The sequence below is a fragment of the Phoenix dactylifera genome, chromosome 16, assembly GCF_009389715.1.
Source record: "Phoenix dactylifera cultivar Barhee BC4 chromosome 16, palm_55x_up_171113_PBpolish2nd_filt_p, whole genome shotgun sequence".
Classification (NCBI taxonomy): Eukaryota; Viridiplantae; Streptophyta; class Magnoliopsida; order Arecales; family Arecaceae; genus Phoenix; species Phoenix dactylifera.
The window spans coordinates 9,710,185-9,732,322 of record NC_052407.1 but is presented as its reverse complement, the minus strand read 5'-3'; the positions used below and the strand labels follow the sequence as shown (position 1 = coordinate 9,732,322).

General features: G+C 37.1%; 1 protein-coding gene across 4 annotated transcripts; it reads right to left on the bottom strand.

Moving 5' to 3' along the window:
* Positions 1-2,164: 2,164 nt before the first annotated feature.
* LOC103709825 (serine/threonine-protein kinase tricornered-like) lies at positions 2,165-20,294 on the bottom strand. Of its 4 annotated transcripts, none has more exons than XM_008795335.4 (15): positions 20,048-20,294; positions 19,688-19,793; positions 19,275-19,564; positions 15,522-15,696; positions 12,293-12,376; positions 11,972-12,213; positions 11,657-11,894; positions 10,890-10,969; positions 10,737-10,821; positions 7,184-7,315; positions 6,984-7,097; positions 6,044-6,091; positions 3,075-3,159; positions 2,859-2,915; positions 2,165-2,773 (listed from the first exon to the last, which is right to left on the bottom strand). In XM_008795335.4, the coding sequence occupies exons 3-15, from the start codon at positions 19,493-19,495 to the stop codon at positions 2,640-2,642; spliced, it is 1,695 nt and encodes a 564-aa protein (XP_008793557.2). In that variant the 5' UTR covers positions 19,496-19,564; positions 19,688-19,793; positions 20,048-20,294; the 3' UTR covers positions 2,165-2,639. The 4 variants fall into 4 exon arrangements, with proteins under 4 accessions (XP_008793557.2, XP_008793560.2, XP_008793556.2 ...); XM_008795338.4 differs by having other exon boundaries at positions 3,081-3,159; positions 19,969-20,205; XM_008795334.4 differs by having other exon boundaries at positions 19,969-20,204.
* Between the last annotated feature and the right edge of the window lie 1,844 nt (positions 20,295-22,138).

Below are 22,138 nucleotides of genomic sequence, written 5' to 3'. Positions count from 1 at the left end.
CACCAAATTGTAAATGAAATATTGGACGAGTCTTCTAAGAAACCACTGAATGCCGCACTTGAGCATCTCAAGTCGGGAAGAGCTTTCCAGGAAGCCACCAGCCTATTACTAATCAAGAACTGATGAAAAACCTAGCCAAGACTAAGCTCGGATGGGAGGAAGCACGCCTAGCTTAATCAACCGACTACTAGTTATCAAAAAAATCCAACCAACAAAAGATCCGGATGATGAAATGATCCATCCTTGTAGGCAAGAAAAACCGGGCATCGAGATGAAGTGCCAAGCTCTGTGCAAATGATCAAAGACCTGAAGGATCATACAGGTATATGCCATATTGCCATGCATATAAAAAAGAATAACGATTTGTGCAACACAAAAGTGTCGGCATTTAAGAAGGAAAACAAGATGAGGGAGAGGATTAGCTAGGACTTCTGGTTTGAAAATCTCCATGAATTATCAGAGTATGATTTATTTTAGTTAATTAAAAAGAGAAAGTATGCTCAAATCCAGGCTTGGATTTAAAATTTTGATATTTTAGGATACCCACCCTTTCTCAGAAAATAATTGTTTCTCAAAAAATAATTCTAAGACTCGGTAAATATCTGACAGATATCTCATGGGAGTATTCATTATATATTGGATATTGTGATTAGAAGAAATATGGAAGGTGGAAGTATCTCAACTTGACTTTAGAGAAATTTGTAATATTTGCATCTGTCTTTCTGATTTTTTTTTTTTTTAACTCGGGCACTTAAAGAATAAAATATGAAGGTGGACAGAGCCCTATTTTTTTATTTTTATTTTTATAACATAATGCCATGATGAGAATTTTGAGGTTTACTCTGTAAGGCTAATCTCAAAGCATTTTTCATTATGTATTAGTAGACTCGGTGGTTCAAAAAATGAGAATAGATGTAGATGAGCCCTTAACATATTCCAAGTGCTAACTTATGACACTTCTGACTAAGAGGGGGATCTGTTAGCTTTTCCAATCTCTTTGGAATTAGACTTTTGGATTTATATTTTTAACATAATTATTATACTTCACGTTTTGCGTAAAAAACTGTGTTAGTGTCTATCAGGCTAGAGAGGATCCCATGATATCACCCAGATCTCTCTAGTTTTAGTTTTCCACCTTTGATCACTATATTTTATCTATGGGTTTGCATATATCGTTAAAAAAAAAAAAACCTCTTATGATACATAACAACTAGCTTCTCGTTCAGTATATCAATTGTTTTATTCATCATATATGGTTCATAATAGCGGAATCCAACATAATTTTACATGCACACACATAAACACACCAAAATGTATGCACATGGGCATAGAGAGAAAACAAACGATGTTAATTTTTAATAAAAGATTTTAACTATTCAAGATCAATGATGCATCCTTTCAAGCCATTGCATCATGTTGGCATAAAACTAGATGGTTTTAATGATACAAGACCAAATGTTGCTATGATTTAAGCACTAACATATACTGATTTTCAATTTGCAAAATATTTAACATATGTAGCTCATGATTGATAAAATAAATGTTTAATTTTAATGACTTAATAGGATAAAAAAATAGCAAAACAGATGCAGCTTATTTTTGCATCCATAAGATGCAGAGATCAAAAAAAAAAAGTATATTTTATTCCTCGTTGTTTTTATGAATATATATTATAATCAATTACATTGATCTTTGACATATTGCAGCATTAATTATTGAATCATTCAATCTTCAAATAAATATTTAACATGGTTCAACTCAAGTGTACATATTCTTGAATGTTCAACTTCATTATTTTTTTAATAAAACTTTCTTTAGTTTAGAAAAATTATAATATGTATGACCCAAGAGAATAAATTTTTAAAATCTCTAAAGACTTCTGTACAAGAATCAAAGAGAAATCATTTGTTTTCCAATTTCCCAAAATTTCTTAGTAAAAGCTTATAAATTTGACTAGGAATCCGACATTCTTGATTAAAACATTGGACTTTAACTGTTGCGATAAACAAAAATGGCATGCAATGTCACATACACACATATAACACACACATATGTGGGTGTGTATATATTGAGATGGTAGAATCCCTTCATCTATTTCTGTTTTTTTTTAAAGTACTCGGTGAGCAGCAGAGAATCAGATATGCCAAAAGAACAGATGAGCCAATTAAAGAGAATAAATATTAGTGGTCTTTGACTTTTCCAAGTAAATACAACAAGATACAGAGATTATCTTCAAATTTCTCATTCAAATAATGTTTTACACATTGCCCCTTGTACGCTGCTTTCTTGGAAGTGCTGCCCAAAAGAAAGTGCTTGCCCTTTTCACATCCACTTACAGCAGCAATTAATATATAGTCCATATAAGGACGATTAAGCCTTCACCATCAGTACAAAGATCCAAATTACAAGAATTAAAGAATCTAATTCCACCCTTTAACAGGAATTGCACATTTAACCAGACCAATTCCTCACCTTCCCTGACTCCAGGGTAATGGGAGAAGGATGGAAGGTTCAACACAAAAGCATATGGAATGAACTGGTTACAAAAGCTCAGACACTGGACAGTATAACAAAACAGGAAACACATTTCCTTTTAATTTGCTTTGACTATTAACAATTAGCTCGTGAAACTTTTTTCACTATCTATGCCGAGATTGAGATTGATCTGGAGAAGAAATGCTGGAATGAGGAGACGGTTCAAGGCTTTCAGACACCTCTAATTGTGTTGGCAACAGATTGAGAAAGCTTCCCTGGGCTGGCTGATCAGACGCATCTGACTCATGGCAACCACATGCATTCAGCTAGGGATCTCATAATGAAAACAAGTATTAAGTGAGAATTATAATGGTGATCATTACCAAACAATGATTTGATGGTCGGCCTCTTTGGCTTGTTACTCTTTTTCTTCAACTCAACTGAACATTTAAATGATTAAAATAATTATTAGAAATTAATAAAACATAGCAATTTCAAGATGTTATGATATAAGATCTTGAGTGTCATTTGCCATCACTTATTATTTGTGGCTGGGGGGGTGGGAGGGGGGGTGTGTAGGGAGGGAGAGAGAGGATAACCAGTGCCTGGAACTTGATGATCATTCACAATTTCAAAGTTTTTGTAAGTATAGCCCACAAAGTTCACATCTTTGGAAGAGAGCATCTGCAAGAAAGGAAGAGGAATATTTACCTCAGTGTAACCAAGGAAGAAAGCTTAATAACGCTAAAATATTATGAAATCAGACTATGACAACCTACACCATTTCTTGTCAATAAAAAAAAAAAACAGGTCCTACATCCTAAATAGCAAATTATTAACACAAATGTCTGACAAAACTCGATCAGGTTATCTATTTTTGGCATGTAAAGTATCCCTAACTGATCCTAAGACTTTGTCTTCATTTCAAACTCCCTATAACTCACCATTTTGTTCCTAATGGCACCTTAGCTTGTCATGCCCTTCTACAATGCCTGTCAAATATTGCTATTATTTCTCTTCAAAATATAAAAAGTAATAACATGAAAAGATGGAAGATGTAACTACAGACTTCTTATGCCTTGTGGTTTTATTTTGATTTTCACGTTGCCTCATAGTATTGCTAATATACTCATTCACATGTATAAGCACATAACGCTAAATAATTTTCTTTTAAATCTATTTATATTCATTCAATTTATTATTGTTATGTGATACACAAAATGCATTGCATGTGACTAGAGACTATTATTTTCAACATAGAAAGAAGATGAATTAACTTCTTCAAAAAAACAAAAACAAAAAAAAAATCCTTCATGACTCTTGTTTCATGTTATAATATGGTTCTAAGACTTCATTATCTTGATCGTAACGACTATATTGATGTAACGATCTTTGTTATACGCTACAACCCAACAACATGTGCAAACATATCTTTCAACTATATCAAAGAAAACAGTGATGAAATTGAAGAAAGACCTCAAAATAGGATCATTCTATAACCTAGCATCTAACATATGCAGCATGCTCTTCAAAACCTAACAAATCCCCACCATCTTATTCAAACTTAAGGAATATAGGCTCAACCCCAACCCCATACTGGACTAAGGGAATAAAATCCATGTGACAAACACTTGTTATTCCATGTGGGGGGAAGTAGGGATTGCATAAGAAATGAACTAGAGGGAGGATTACAAGGTGAACAAAGAAGAACAAAGGAAGTGCCTTAACCAATCAATAGAGGCCAAGCACACAATATTAACAGATGGTGCATAAAAGACAAAAGAACAACAAATGGCTCAAAAACCATGCCCTGCATCAAAAAATCTTAGGTCTGACACATCTTCTTGTTCACCTCCATGTTAACTTCTTTTTAACCTCTTTAACATAGAAGAATTCAAAATTCCTTTTTCCTGGAGGTTTCTTAAGAAGATCTTTATATCAGTATATTTCAGAATGTTAAAGGAACTGATGATTCACAACCAAACTCACCCTCCCACTTGTGGTCTCCCTCCAAAACACAATGCCAAGGGTCAGTGTGGTGGATGGGAAAACTTCGGCAAGTTATAAATACTCCAGGGTATAAAGTGCCAACTCCAAGCAAGGGAGCCAAAGTATCACCTTTGTATAATCTATGGGACAACAAAATCACCAACTCAAACATGAAGTGTAGAATACGAGCAGAATAACCTTACTCTGTGTACTCTTAAACTCGGTTGTCACATATATCCATTTTTAGAAACATGCTCTGCATCAGACTAGAAAATAACAGTCTTTGTGGTTGTAATTAAACTACTTTTCCTACCATGAACTCAGAGGTGATGCCTACTTTGCTAAACTCCAACTGACATCAAGTGTTTGAATTTGTAATGAGAAAGCTTGATTACTATAGTAAACCTTCAAAAGACATCTATCTCTGCTAATAGGGAGCCAGAGCACAATCACCCACCTATCTGCATCCGCAGAAGCAGATGGAATGTCCAAAGTAAACCCTTGGTAGGCAAAGCTCATCTTGACTTTTCTTTGATGGGTAAAGTTTGAATTATCAATCTAACCAGCGCTCAACTCCAAATTTCCTCACCAGTACATAGTCAATTCATCAAGAAATGATTATCTTATGGCACCAATAAAAGTCAAATCAAGTTTCCACAAGGTCACACTCACTCTACTCATTTAATCACATGTAGTCAAAAGCATCAAGTTCAAAACTCAAGCTCTGCAAATAGAGTCAAGTACTAGGTTCAAACCAAATTCACACGTTAACACAAGCTTGCAACTTAACCCTGCTAATAAAGGATATGATATCCCCATATGATGTGTCTCATCAACTAAAGATCTTTATCTCCAAGCCAGTAGGCATTTCTATCATCTACCAAATGAAAGTCCACCAATATGGGTATGATCTTCCACATTGAAGTCCAAAATATCTACAACTGTTCTTCTTAATCTCTACCATTTTCAAAATTTTTCCAAACAATGAACATTTAAGTATGAAATGATCCCAAGATATAGCATGGTTTAAACATCAGTGAAGATGATGGAAGATCTAAAGGGCTGAAGGGAGGGATGATTGAAAATCTAAAAGAACATACAGACAAAGGTAAAGGATCTAAGCAGTATTAATATGATTTGAGGGCATGATTCTGAATCAGATCAAACTGTGAAAGAAATATAAGGCAACGTTTCAAAGTAAAATGGATTTAGTTTTGTGATTTAAATATATATATATATATATTAAGAAAAAATACATTAATGTTACTAATACCGTTCCCATATTATTAAGAGTAAGCTACAGTTAACAAATTCTTCATGCTTAAGAACAATATAAATGGTTCTCAGAAAACATGTAGTATCTGCTAGATTCAAACCCCATGCCCTGTAAGGTAACGAGGAGAAAAACATAGTTAAGAGAAACAAGACATCACAATAAGATGGCATACAATTTTCAAAATATAGCCACCTATAAGCACTTCATGGCAACTGATAAAAAGGACAAGAATTGTGCAACGACTTGTATTACTCAAATATGTTCTGTATAATTCATCATCAAAGGAAAATAAGTGCAACATACCTTTCTCCATGGACCAGACTTTGATGAAGTTTGCATCGGTGCTGCAGTCTGAACCATGATATTAACAAATTATAATTCTTATAGGCAGAACAAATTAAAATCTATGCTCTTACAAGATGCCAAAATACTGGTTTTATTAAATTAAAAAAAACTACAATAAGTAAAAAAACAAAAGAGACATTTTCTAAAAAAAATATGATCAAAACCATCTGTCGAATGCAAAGGGTATATTCAATTTAAACAATCATTCGTAATTTTTGTCAAGGTCTTAATCATTTTATACATGTTTACAGTACAAGACCGGCGAACTCTGATTGGTAAATCAACATTTTAACTATGAAAGAACTACAAATATTACTTCCAAACGAAGAGTTTCTTCAGTTTGGTGAAAAAGTTCTAAACCTAATTAAACCACTGATATACCAAGTCCAAACTGAGAGTCATTACAACATTGAAAGGTCATTAGGTCATTATAACTGATTTAAACACGAACATGTGCCTTACCAAAGATAAATGATAAGTCAGGCAACTTCCATTTCATTCCATAAAATGGTACTAACAAGACACACTACTGCATAAATTTTCCAGGATCCACAATTATGGACGTTAATGAAACAACTCTTAGCAGCAGGAAAGAATAAAAAAGCAGAAGGGAAAGTTGGAAAACATGGTGAATGAAATTGAAAAGCAAAAGCAAAGAATGCATACACAGAAAGGAAGCAATTTCTATTCAAAGTAACAGAGGCAAAATCATAGGTCCCAACTCCCAAATACACAGTAGGCAGAGCATCCCAAACAAAAGAAAAATGTGGGAGGTACTTAAGATGTATTGTATCAAGAGTTTAATAATGAGTTGTGTATGTAATTTATAATGCATAAGGATACATAGACTTTGTGCTTTAGCAAAAACATGATTCAGCTGAACTGAAGAATGCCTCACCTCCTCAAACTTCTCAAAGTTCTGAGTGTCCAACTCATCTTTAACCTCTGGTATAAAAGCAGCTTTCATCTGATACAGATTATCCCACAGGATGCCTTTAAACCATGGATGCGCCTGAAGTAGACCACTATCCCAGTATTAACTTTGCACCAGACGGTAAAGAAAACTAACAGGAATAGATATGTTGAATAAAAGCAAACCTTTATTTCATTGGCTCCTTTGGTTCCAAGCCTTTGCTCTACATTGCACAGAAGTCTGCTGATGAGATCTTTAGCTTCAGGTGAAAGCTTTGCCTCTTCAGGGAATTTTAAGTAATTTCTCCAATTTACAATCTGCAAGACACAAAGTAGGCAAACAATAGGATAACAAGCTAGAATTCAGATAGTTAACTCTATGTACCAAACTATTGCAGGAGATTGAGATTGAAAATCAAGACAGACTTCACATTCATGGACCCAGAATAAGGTCTAAATCAATTGCTACAAGCTCTGGAACATTCGAATTCTAATTCCTGCACATTTATCATTGATCATGTATATCATTCACCACAAAACTGACCAAAGCATTATCATGCACAACTTCCACATGTTACTGCAAGCACCATATTGATTTAATTAACTCTGTAGCAAGAAAATTTCATCACTGGTGAATTTCATATGTTAATTTGATATAACTTCTCTAAGCTTTTTTGAAAATATCAAATCTAAATTATCTTACATTTTACTATATTTCCCTAATAAAAGTATTGATTTTAAGCACGGATTCAAAAACCACCATAATGGGATAGTACAACCAGTAACGAACTGTACCAATAAGAAACCGGCATTGGTATAGATTCCAAGATGCTGAAACCTTGTGCACCAAGTACGTACTAGCCGTACCGGTATGTACTGATGATACCTTACAGATGTACCATTGCATACATATATTTTTTTCTTTTTTCTGAAGCTAACAGTTTTGATACATAGCATGAGTACTCATGCCGCACCATGCCAATAGAAAAATGGTATAGGGTTTGCTATTGGTACTTAGAATCTTGATTTTGAGAGTAGAAAACTGAATGCCCAAACAATGATTCTCAAAATAGTCACCTCAGGAGGAATTTCAATTTTACAGAGGCATCTTATAGTTATCACTGAAGTGTTACCAAGTAGAGCCAGCAGATGCACCAACATGATGATGCTGGAAAGAGGGAAAGGATAGATTCATGGAACTATGAGAACAAAATATATAAGCTTCCAAAAGAGATCAACTTAGCCTAGAGATGCTCAGCATCATTAAGTGCTTCCAAATTAGGCCTTCTTGTAGGCAAAAAAAAAGGTGAAAAAGCATGAGATAAATATGAAAGAATACAAATCTATGAACAAGCAAACTGCAGAAGAACCAACAATGAAATCACAAAATCAAGTAAACTAAATCATAAAAGAGATAGATAAAACCCAAATCGAATAAGTCATGTTCTATTTCCTGAAATGCCTTTTACAGGTCTGTTTGGAAAAATCTGGTGGGATAGGCCCTGAGCAGGAGGAGACAGAGAGGGCAGGGGGTGGTGGGGCCCGATCCCTGCAGGATCCCTGCACTATCCATCTCCCTCTCCCACTTCCTCCCTTCCTTCTCCCCTGCTCTCTCTCTCTCTAGCCTATTCCACCAGATCCTACAGGATTTTACCAAATTGGCCGAGTAGGAATTCTAGAAAATGACATGTGTCTTTCTTATATCCTATGGATATAAGAAAGCCTTTTTAGGGGTACACTCCACTGAAGAACTGGATTTCCGCTTATATCTTATGGAGACTAGAAAAAGTATTTACCGTGATGAGGCAAATGGAGAACCTATCCAAAGAAGCTGAGATTTTGGAAGCATATTCTACCTCATGAAGGATCTCTGGATCAAGGGAGCTCTCTCTTATTTTTTCAGATCTTCCACAGATATATAAAGTTATTGTTAGTTTGTCAAGGATTTTACTATTATTAGAATTTTGACGCACTATTTTTTTTTTTGAACATCTTCTCTGGAGTTCAGAGGAGTAGAGAATTTAAAACTAAGAATTGCTAAGCTAAAGAAAGAGAGGAAGCTAAAGGATCTCTTGCATTAAGGCAGTTTCTCTCCTATGAGTTTCTCAAACATGAGAAAGTAGGAAGAGGACGAGGGGGTTATTTCTAGAATATTGAGGGAGAATGTAGGATTGGGATAATGTAGGATTATCTTTAAGACAATAAATGGGTTATTAATGCCAAGCATTAAATGGAGTATTACAATAAAGTGGTTGTGGAATGTGTTTTAAAGGACAAATATTTTGTTAGGTAGTTCAAGTTGTTTGATAAAGTATAGGAAGAGGGAAGGCTATGTATAGTTGAGATGGTTTAAAATCACAGCTGTGGACATTAGCTATGATCACTGTTTTAAAAGACAGCCCCCACAGCCTAGACAGCCTGCCTATGTGCCCAACTTAATATTCTCCATCATTTTTGAGTCTGAAGGTTGAGATTGATTTAAAAGGTAGTACTGAATATTTCCAAGTTAATAATTATCATTGATTTGCAACATCTTATTTGACATGGTATGTTTCATTTGTTGTATTAAAATTATTCAGGTTCTTTTTTTATATTTATTTGTTTTTATAGTTTATTACTTTCAAGGCACTGCTTATCTAGCACCTAGGTGCTCGGCAGCCACTAGGCCACCCACCTGCCAATTAAAGTCCTTTAGAATAATGGCTAGGATTAGTTTGTTTTATGTTGGAAGATCAAGACCTCGTCATGAGAGTTACTTAGACTAGGTAAAGGTAGTGAAAGGTATATGAAGGTGTATCATGAAAGATGGTAAGAGTGATTATATTTAACTTGTCAAGGGAAATGTGAGAAAAACCAAAGAATGGTATGTTTCTATAATTAGGTGCTAAGGTTGGTGCAGGAAATTGCCATCCAAGCTAGGGGTAGGTGCATGCCATTGTAGGATGAGAGGGGACATAGTGTTAATGCAATATTTTTATTCCTACAACTCAGTGCTAAGTAATCAGATAAAGAATATGGGTGCAAAATTCGGGATACAAGGTAAAAAATTGAAAATTCAGGCATAAGCATGGTGATTACAGTATGGTATCTATGAAACAAGAGTAGGTTGGAATGGTTTTCAAATGTGCAGTAAAAGCATGCAAAAGGAAGACATTTTACAGATGTCAGCCTTTTACACACAAGGATGGATATCTTGTTCATTAAACAGACAGAAATCGGAGAAAAACACAAAAATTAATTGCTATACCCAGGAACCAATATGGAGGCCCAGATTTTATAAGTGTCTTAAGGCAGTTCTGAGGTTAACAATAGACATCTTTTAACAGGTGAAAAATGGACTATGGAGCAAGTTAAATGTGTTGATGGTGCTCCCAACTCCCACTATCAAGTGTCAAGGAAGGATGATGGGAGGCCATCTCAATATGGACAGAGAGGCTAAGTTTAATGTTGATAGGGTGTATTTGAAAAAAGATTCATGCTCCTGAATTTGTTCATCAAAATTAAACTTCATGCAGGATTTTCATTTTTGGATCTAGTTTGAGCTACAGGATATTTATAAGGAATTAATGTAACGGTCAGGAAATACTGGAACAACAACCAACAGTGGTCCCCACATGAAAATACACTATGATATGAGTTCAGCAGTAAAAATAATGAGTTAAAACAAAAGTATTTAGTTCCCAAATAATCAAATTATCCAGAAAGCTAACAAAGCAATTAGTAAACTTGACTTGCATACCTTTTTACAGGTTGACATTGGATTTTCAGAATAAAATGGCGGGTAACCCACAAGCATCTCGTACATAATTGCTCCAAGTGACCACCTAACAGATTTACGTACAATCAGGAAACTGATAGAAACTTCACGTATAGAACAAAATAGACAACTAACCAGTCACACTCCATTCCATATCCTTTCTTCAGTAAAACTTCTGGAGCAATGTAATCAGGGGTACCAACAGTTGAATAAGCCTGTAATCACAAAAGAACTTGTTAACAAATGTTAGAACTACAACTAATTCCCACCTGTGGTTGACAAAGAAATAGAATGAAACATGAAGTGCAAGCATGAAATACAAAAGCGGTTGTTATTTGTCAATATATCCTGTCCATCAATGTACGCATTTAAATGATAATTCTATCAACTATAGTATCCTATACCAGGAACCAAGAAACATGTCGGCTAGTAGCAGTAAGAACTTGTAGACCAGGTTTCAACCTTCAAGCAAGATTTGAAGATAAAATGGGACAAAGAACATCTTTTGTGTAAATGGTTCTGTTACTACAATGCCTACTGACTTGATAGAAGAGTGAAAATTGGCCTTCAGTTTGTGCTAGTTAACTTATAACTAGTGCCATTGGAATTAGTATTTACTGAAACAATCAAAACAGATAGGACAAGGCTTTCTTGGCTATGCTTATCACAGATTCCTCCAACTGCATTTTCACATAACCAATTGTTTGTAGCGTTTTTTTCTCTACTCATAAAAATGGGTAATATGCAATAAGCCATTTTGCAGGGGCATATATGAAAAATGGCCTAAAAAAAATCATGAAACATATCCAAGTTTAGCATTAGATATATTACATGTACAACTAAAACCATTAGGTGCTACAGGTAGAATAGATAAGCATGAAGTATTTAAACAAATGACTTACCAACAACCGCCTATTTTTCTGCCAATGTAATAACTGTTCCTGCTGTGTACGCTTAGGTGCAGGAGAGGTGCTTAGCAGCTTATTACTCTCTAATGGAGGCTTGCTATTTCTTCCCACTGCATAATCAGGCTCATTCAGATTTGGAAAACTACTGCTATCAAGAGGCTTGCACAACCCAAAATCTGAAAGCTTCATATGGCCATTTCGATCCAACAATAAATTGTCTGGCTTGATATCCCTGTAAAGACAGGCACAATAATTTCTACAACTTCATACAAGTTGCAAACCAGTAACACAGAACTGCAAAAAGAATACCTATGAATGTAGTTGTGTTTGTGAATAGACTCAATAGCTAAAACTGTCTCTGCAACATAAAACCTGGCCTCATCTTCTGTCAATGTGTCCTTGCGCATGAGTAAAGTCATCATGTCTCCACCAGGAAGATACTCCATGATAAGATACAAAAACTCTTCATCTTGAAAAGAGCAGTAGAGCTTGACAATGTAAGCACTGTCAACCTCTGCGAGAAGATTTCTTTCAGCTTTCACATGCTCCACCTACAATACACACAGAAGTCAGCAGATTATCAAGGTAATTGACAAAAAAAAAGGGGAACAGTTGACCTGTTAATGATACCTGACCCCTCCGAAGCATTTCAGATTTTTTAAGCTTTTTCATTGCATAAACATTCCCAGTGGTCTTCTCTCTACAAAGTCTCACCTGCTTGATTGGATCAAAACGATAAGAAATTTCACTCAGCAATCTCTCTTTTTTTTTTTTTTGAATCAATAGAAAGTATCAAACTCAAGCCCCTAATTTACAACCTATGTCAATTAATCTTTTAATTTGCGAACTAAAAGGGCTGTTTAAAAGTATACAGCATAAGAAACAAAAAGCACAAAATCATGGAATGCCGTACCGGTCCGTACCGGCCGGTACGGGCCGGTACGTACCGGTCCGGCCGTGGACCGGTACCGGAACGGATAAAAAACCGGTATTTCCCGGTTTTTTATCCGAACCGGCCGGTACGGGTGCGTACCGGCCGGTTCGGGCCCGTACCGGCCGGTTCGGAGCCCGTACCGGCCGGTACCGGCCTCGTACCGGTGCGAACCGGCCGGTTCGCACCGGTACGATTTTTTTTTTTTTTTTTAGAACCACAGCGCCGCGCGCTGTGGTTTTTAAAACCACCGCGTACCGGCCGGTACGGAACCGGTACCGGCCGGTACGTACCGGACCGGACCGGTACCGTACCGGTCCGGCCGGCCACCGGTACGCCGACCGGTACCGGTACGGCGGACCTTGCACAAAATAACTCCCGTAACTCAAAATTGGTCTCATAAATTATAACCAAAGAATTGTTAAACATATCTATGGAGGACTGTTATAAATGAAACCATATTAATAGGTTATTTTCCAGAAGCCCATATGCTACCAAGTATGTCCATTGAATATGTCAATTTCCAATCTCTTAAGAGGTGTCTGCAGCACGTCGCAGTAAAGGGACCACATCACGCATATGCATTATGTAGGCCACATATATGAGAAGACCTATGTGATTAGCATTTTAAATGTTTAAAAAGAAAAGTAAATTACATACGATAATAATAGCAATATTTTTATAAATAATTGAAATATTTAATAACAATAACATCTCACAGTTAGCATAAACAATAATTATATCAATATTTGTTATAAGTAATAGCAATGTAAAAAGCAACAGCATGTCGTGATTAGTGCTTATTATAGTACTTGGTTCTTGTTAGCAACTTCAAACTAATAGATAACCTGTCATTGTTAAAATACATTTATCTGCCCTGCTTGAAACCGACAACCAACCCAACCATTAGCTTTTCAACCAGCTGTAATTGCAGTGGTTTGCATATGAGTGGCCACGTATGTCGCCATACAATGCTAAAAGGGCTCCGTAAGTAGTTTCATAATGATATATGGCTGCACAATGTTAATCCTAATGTACATGCCTGCAGAATGCTATGCAAACCATTTTCAGCCCCATATGCAGCCCAACTACATAAGTAGCAGAATGTAGGATATGAGGACTGCATACATAAATGCATTTGCATATGTGGCCTTATACACCATGTTTAACATGGTGCACTTCTATATAAAAGTTTGTGTAATAAAATGATAAGATCATGGATCTCTGCTTTCATTAATATGATGAACCAAATTCAACACTCGGCTACTCTATAAGCAGGAGAAGGTTAGAACATCTTTAGAATAACAAAGACCCAACTTTTATTTGAGCTAATATCCAACCAGATCAAATAAATGATCTTAAATTATTATATAACAGGAAAGGCTTCGAAGCCAGCCTCAAAGCCTAAATCTCTTGTATTGGTGGACCAACATCCCCATACACATCAAAAGGAAGCCACAAAGGCTTCCATGTTTCCAAAAAATAAAAAATAAAAAACAAAACAAAGATCCATGCATTCCACTGTTCGATAAACATGAATTTTTTTCCTTTCTTTAGAGGCCAAATCGCACTCAATCTCGTGGATTCTCTGTCCCCCCTTCATTTTTGGAAATCTTCACTTTTATCCAACTTCTCATTCCTATATATACTACCTCTTTTGTAGCACACTCTTTTGGGTTACCTTCTAATTCCTTAAAAGAAACATAAAAGGCCAACCATTCAAAAATAAGAGTAAATTTATTAAGCTTAAAATAAATCTTCTATCAAACCATCATGTATCAATAAAATAACATACTCCCCACTCCAGATGACACAAACATCTCTCACCAAAGGGGAAAAAATTGTAGCTCCCCCTCTACTGCCCCTCTATTGAAGAACACACTATTTCACTTACATGATGCAGAGCTTCACTGTGAGTCATTTTTCAATTGAATCACACATGTCCACACATGCACTTGCATATGCTGGATTCTATCATCTCTATTATTATAATGCTGACGCTCAGGGATTGGACTCCACCAAGAAATACCTTCAAATCTGCTTTTAAAAATATGTGCATTGTTTGGTTTCTTGTGGAGACACTCCACTTGTTCCCCGAGCATTCAAATCTCCAATGGGCTCCATCCATTAGACTCATGGAATCCTATTGATCCATTCAAATTCTTTTTTTAAAAAAAAAATAAAGAAAGAAAGTGAAAATTAGACCTTAATTTTGAAATCACCCATCTTACATCTCACATGCAAATGCACATGTCTGGTGCTAGTAAATTATAACTTACAAAGGAAATTTCTGTACTCAATCAAAATAGGTGGGTATTTACAATCTCAATCCATTATATCAAGAGAGATGTAAACATCAAAACAGATAACTACATAACAAGATGCTAGTAAAATAACTGTCTGTAAAGGGGAGAAAAACAAAAGCATAAACAGCAGCACTATAGGAAGGTATAGTTTCCATGTCAACATAAGCATGCATAACCACCCTATGAGATTTAACAGTAAACAAGAATCTACAAAGTTGATACTTCCTAATAAAATACTGTACATAAGAAAAAGAAAAAATAGCATTTTGAACAGAATGATAGTGTAACATCCAGTAGAGGATAGTTAAATAAAAAGGTGAAGCTGGATCCATCACAGAATTTCAAACTCATGAAAGGTAAGTAATCTTAATGCAAACAACAGAGATAATGCTTGTCACAAAAAAAAAAGGAGGGGGGATGGGGAGAAAACGGTGGCAGATAAGAGAAATATACTGGCAGAAATATATCAAAGTGAGATTTGTCAGTATCAACAAGAAAATCTGAGTAATATGGTATCATTTTCAATTAAAAGAATCTTTCCTTGAATAGATTATGATTATATTCAACACATAATATGAGGAAAAGTAACCACAAGAGCAGGAAGTCTAAGGCAGATGGTGACCTCTCCAAATGCCCCCCTCCCAATAATCGTCAGCAGTTCAAAATCATCAACTCCCATCTTGTGCCTTTGAAGACGCATGTATTCAGTTTCCTTCTTCTCCAAATGCTTAAGAAGATTGTTCTGCTCTTCCTCAGAAACATCAGCATCAGCAAGCTTCCTCTCCAAAATCCAGCGTCTAAGATCACCACATGGGAAAGCAAAAAATATTTAAGTTAACCCAAACATATTAAGGTATTAAATAATAAGTACTAAAAAAAGGTGCATGACAAAAGAACCCAAGTTATTTTAGGGAAAAAAAGACTTGGTGATGAAGACAGATGATAATGTCGTTAAAACCCAGTTAAATTATCATTATTGGAAATAAAAGTTGAACATGCAGATACTCTACTACCACAGCACCTTAAAGGGGTTCAAATGAAAATAATGAAATCATTTGGCGAAATAGCATACAGAAATATATATATATATTCTTAAAATGCACAAAAAAATGGAAATGAGCACTTCACAAAACCATTTTTATTAAAATCATAAAAACGATGATGGTGTAGGTTTTGCTATGCCATTAAACACGTCAGCAAGTAATGGGGTCCATTATACATACATACATACATACATACCTACCTGTAAGTGATCAATCTTCATAGAAGAACTCGAGGCACCACTTTGTTCAAGTGACTTATATTTAGCAATCCATTTATAACATAATGATGATGTACAAAACCAAACAATCACTAGAATAACCTTAGTAAGCTCTCAATATCAATCTATGAGAGGATAGAAAATGAAAATCAATAAAATAAAAAAACATTTTATTGGGGCAATGTAGCTGAATTACCAAAGAGTCAATGATGAAGACTACCTTCTCAACATCTCAACAAGAAAAAAGAGGAGTACTTGCAGCAAAACAAGTTCTCTCTCTCTCTATTTTTTATAATAATAATGAAAATACACTAAATGTCACATTTAAGCTCTATATGCTTTAACTTGCCGTAAGCAAATTAACTGTTGATGTTTTGAAGAAGATACTGAATACATCACAATACAGAAAAATCAGGGTTCAATGTTAATTATAACTAATTAAAGACAGCTTTGAAGAATAAAGATTTAAAAGCTAGTAGAACTAGACAAAGTATATAGAATGCAATCTACATGGAAAGAAGGTAATATGAGGCATCAATCAAGATAAATAGTCAAGAGATACCACAGTCAGAAAACATTTATTTTTATGAAGTTATTATACAGAAGAATGGAGGTTATATCAAATTAATGGACAAGGAGAGTTAAATAACTATGATAGATAGGACATATACGACATGCACTAAAAGGTGTTGAATCAGCATATAAGACAGATCTCCAAGTTATCACAGGTTTACCCTGTCGGATAGTTAAATTTAGAATCCATAAAGAACCTTTTCACACTAACCTCTTGACATCAAGTCCTTCCACTCAAACCCCACATGCATGCACCCACACACATGCAAGATTCCTGTACTGAGTTCTCCTGTTAAGCACCTGTGCCTTTTACTCTCTACTTCCATCACACATATATACATGGGCAATGAACTGCAAGCTTTGGGTAAACTTCAGTTCTAGGCAAAGCATGCCTTTTCAACTTCCTTTGTATTCTCTTGCTACACATTCAAAAGTAGTTTCAAAGCAAGACATGGCATATTCTATACCTCTTCTCCTTTACCTCTCCAACTCATCTATCCTTCAAGTCATCAGTCATCAAACACAATCCAAAATGACCCAAAAAAAAAAATAGAATGATCGCAAGCAATGACCTAGCAAAGAAGGAAACTCCAATCCCTTCATAACTTCTTCCCCTCGAATGTAGAACAAACATGGTTTCAAATCCTAGTAGGACATCCTGTAGGACACCGGGACAGCATACCATTCCAATTGACAGGAAGGAACCATCTCCCCATCGTCCCAGTGTCTCGATCAGCATGTCCTAGGATATCCTCTGTCCAAAGTGTCAGGATGGGCATGACAATGTAACATCCCTTTCCACTGAGAAACTAGGATGGCCCCATCTCATGGGAGTTAAAACCACTTACCGAATATCTCCTCTGCTAGAAGACCACTATTGGTGCCAAAAATCTTATGTTAACCAACACCATACAGTTTGAGTTTAGGAAGCCCATGCACACATGGAAACACACATGTTCAGAAAGAGAGGGAGGAAGAGGGTCTTCGGCAGAAAAGAAAATTTTTATTAATAATCCTACAAATAACTAACTAACCAGGAAGCTTAGAAGCTTAGTCATAATTTGGAAGTCTATTATTGGAAAACTCCAACTCTCTTTCCTATCCAACAGCATCTGCCTATCATATCTCTAGCAGTGATATGAAGTCCCCCTATTCCCAAGTTAATTTAGAGCTGCATGGAAAGGTAGAGAGTTGCTTATGGAGCATTATCCCATCAATGATGTCCTTAAGATTCATAAAAAACTGACTAACAGCAATAAATATTACTACCATAAAAGCAAAAAGCCGAAAAAAAAATATGGATAAGAATGTGGTTTAGGTTAGCTGAGAAAAGGAAAAAATTATATATAAGAATGTGGTTCAAAACCACCTCCCATAAATGGTGGATTTTGAGATGCGAAAATGCCATCATGTGTTAAGCAGTATATGCCATACAAAAAGCAGAAAATAAAAAAATTATGTATAAGAATGTGGTTTAGGTTAGCTGACAAGAGGACAAAAATTATGTATAAGAATGTGGTTCAGAACCACCTCCCATAAATGGTGGATTTTGAGATGCGAAAGTGCCATCATGTGTTAAGCGGTATATGCCATAACCCGATTCCAAATCTCAAAGTCCATCTTGTATGGTAGGGCGTTCTGAAGCGGAAACTTAGTCTTTACTTTGCAGGAAGACCTAATCCACACTCTATGTATAGAACATAGCATGCATCGTTTGAAGAGTTTTAACTTCAAAAGCATGATTTTGTCGTTTCATATGACATTTTTTCCATATTTGTACTAAGAATCCTCTCATACTAAACAAAACAAATAATAGCAATAGTAATAGGAAAATCACAAGCCTAAGTTTCCATAAGAAGACCAAATCTACCTTAACCGAAAAGGCAGTCAAACACATGGAATATTCAGAAGACATCGGGTGGAGTTTGAAAGTTTTTTTATTTCAAAAGCATGATTTTGCCATTTTCCTAGATTTTTCCTTGAATTTTTAAAATTGAGATTCTTTTACAAGGTATCTGGCCATTAAAATGAGAACGTTAAAAAGTGGAAAGACATAAGATGATCTAAAGAGAAACATGATTTTGACACATCCAATTTCATGATTAGGGCTTTCATGAAACTTTAATGTGCAACCAAACAACTAGTGTCATAAAACTATTTATGTTTGACATAAAACAAACATGAAATTCACAGAATATCTTAATTTTATTACTACATCCAAACACAACCTGATACTCAAAAGAGAAGGATGGTGGAATATCATGCACCCTCCAACAATATGGCCTGCCTGCACAAAAGGAACTCACTGGACCCAGTGCAGAAAGATAACCATATAACCATCATATAGATTGATAAATAGGCAAAAAAAATGTCATAATATGAAATTGAATTATCAGTAATTTCAAGTATATCAGACTCCTATCAATGTTATTCTGTTGTTTTTGTGCATCATGTAATTCAATTCTTAAGTACAAAACCCTTACGCCATGAAGAAGGAGGGGGGCAAAAAAGAAAAAAAAGAAGCAGCAAAGGAAAATTCACCTCTCTTTTCGATCTTGCAAGGACTTCATTTGTGTCTTGTAATGATTCTCAATGTACTGCTTTGCAGCAGCAGCCCTTTGTTTTGTAGCGTTTGAAGGTGCATCATCAACTGGCGGCTTCTGCAAATCTTTCCCACTGTCCATATCCTTCGCCTTTGGGGGTCTAGACTTCGACTTATCCCTAGGTTGGAACCTTTGGAACCAGCTCCTCGCAGAATCCATCTCGATCACAACATCATCGTTACCAAAACCAAAACTTCTTGTTTGCGATCAAAATATTAACCTATACAGCTGAGAAACAATAACTTGCATTCAAACCAGAGTGAACCGCAATCAAATACCAACAAAAACGCACATCAGACTGCCCATGACTTCAAATGCATAAAAGACAAAAACTCGAACATGATCAAGTACCAGTGCACTGATATCAACTGAAGAAATCGCATTTCTAAGCAGAACCAAAACCTAAAACTCCAGATTTCGCACTAAATTTCCCAACACACGCCACGTTTTTTGCGATCTGGTAACGGAATTAACACAAAAGAAGAGTCTTATCAAGTTCCAAAACAAGAAAGGAAAAATCTTGAATAAAACAATAAAAAATGGCAACAATCGCAAATTCGCCTCCTCCGAAACTAATCGAACCCTAGAAAAACCAGAAGATGGAAAAGAAAACAATAAGGAACGGAATTTACCACAATCCTGAACCAAATTCGGCAACGAGAACACCAATACAGATCGTACGAACAGCATAAGGACAGAAATTAACCCCACCTGGACCTCGAAATCATCGACAATCGGGAATTTTTCTTCTTTTTTTTCCCTCAATCTCTATCGCAATCGCCCACCGGTTCGAGCTTAAGCACCGTAGCTTTGACTCTCCGCAACTACGCCTTGGAGCGCTTTCTCCCCACCTTCCTCTTAAAACGCGATCGACAAAGGATTAGCCAGATTATACCCCCGGTCTCTCTCGAAAGCGAACTTCTATTCCCACTCCCTATTTTTATTTCACACGCTGCATTGGAACTTTCCGAAGTGAGAGCTACGGATTACAACTATCAAATAAATATTAACATAATTTTAGTTTACATAACATTACCGAAATACCCTTTCAATTGGAGGGACCTATTCGAGTAGAATTTTTTTGCCGGTGGATCCACCCACCGTTCTTGAATGACGCACGAGCCAAGGTTGATCCCAAATGGGCTCCCTTTCCGGGTTAGGAAAGCGCAGAGCACGAGAGGATTTGGCTCGACTACCGAGCACTTGGTGGCCAAAGCCCAAAGTCGCAAATTCTCGGTGGCACCCACCTTGCCAATTTGGTGAAAGATTTGTCGGATGGGTTATAAATTTCTACATATTGAATTGTGTTTTCTTTACATATTGAATTGTGTTTTCTTTGTTGCCCATCATTTTGAAGAAATTTTTTGGATTGAGCATGTTTCTATTTCTCTATCATTATATAGGCTATTTTTTAGTTATTTAGCTGATTGTGTTCATGTCAAAGTAGTGTGCGCCCCAATGTACCAAAAAGAAAAAAAATGGTTCTGCTTGAAATTGGGCCGATCCTAACGGATATATAGCGTAAGGGTAATTTGGTAATTTTGAGGGAATCTAAAGGGTAGTTCTAAATACACCCCCCTATTGCTCAGGACACCCCCCAAAAATTAAAAAAAAATACCCAAACTAACCTTTAGTGTAATTACCATATTGCCCTTGAAATTTTCTCAGTACACCCCCTTCCTCCTTCTCCGTTTCGTGCTCCGTTCGGCACTGGATCGCCGAACAAAATCCTTCTGTTCGGCTGAACGGTGCCGAACAGAAGGCTTCTGTTCGGCGATCCAGTGCCGAACAGAAGGCTTCTGTTCGGCGATCCTCAACCGAACAGAATCCTTCTGTTCGGCGGAGGGAAGGGGAGGAGGGGTAGGAGGGTGGGGAGGAGGCGGCGGAGGGGGGAGGGGTAGGAGGGGTAGTTGGAGGAGGGGGAGGTGGAGGAGAAGGGGGAGGAGGGGTAGGAGGAGGAGGAGGAATGGGAGCAGGGAGGAATAGGGGGTGGAGGAGGAGGCAAAGAAGGGGGAGAAGGCGGAGGGGGATGCAGAGTAAGAGGGGATGGGGATGGGGGGCGGAGGTAGAGGGGTGGAGGAGTAGGAGGAGGGAGGAGGGAGGAGGAGGAGGAGGGTGAATAGGCGGAGGAGGAGGGGAGAGGGATGAGGGGGAGGCAGAGGTGGGCGGGAAGAGGGGGAGGGGGAGGAGGAGGAGGCAGAGGCGGGGCGGAGGAGGAGGGGAGAGGGATGAGGGGGAGGCAGAGGTGGGCGAGAAGAGGGGGAGGGGGAGGAGGAGGATGAGGAGGGGGGAGGAGGAGGAGGCAGAGGCGGGGGGTGGGGAGGGTGGGGGTAATTTAGGAATTTTTAATTTTTTAGGGGTGTTCTTAGCAAATGGGGGGGTGTAGAGAGTATTTAATTTTTTTTTAATTTTTGGGGGGTGTCCTGAGCAATAGGAGGGGTGTATTTAGAACTACCCGAATCTAAAGCGCGTTGGCGAGAGAGCGGAGTACAGCTGGGCGGCTCTCATGAGTTCTAGGCGGCAATGAAAAGAGATGCTACTTTGTCTCGCCGAGACATTCCACGAGCTTGTAAAAAGCCGGCTTTTTAGCGTCTTGCACGATTTCGGTGCTTAAATTTGGGACGGTTCAGAGAAAATCGAGAGTTAGAACCTACCGGGGAGGCTTTTAGGGGAGACGACGCATAGAAATCTCTCAGGCATTTATGCCCGCGAAGCCAGGACGTAGCGGCGCCCCTCGGGGGCTGGGTACATCCTTGCCGGGGGGACACGTGGCGATGGTAGGAGGACTCGTGGGGGCACGTC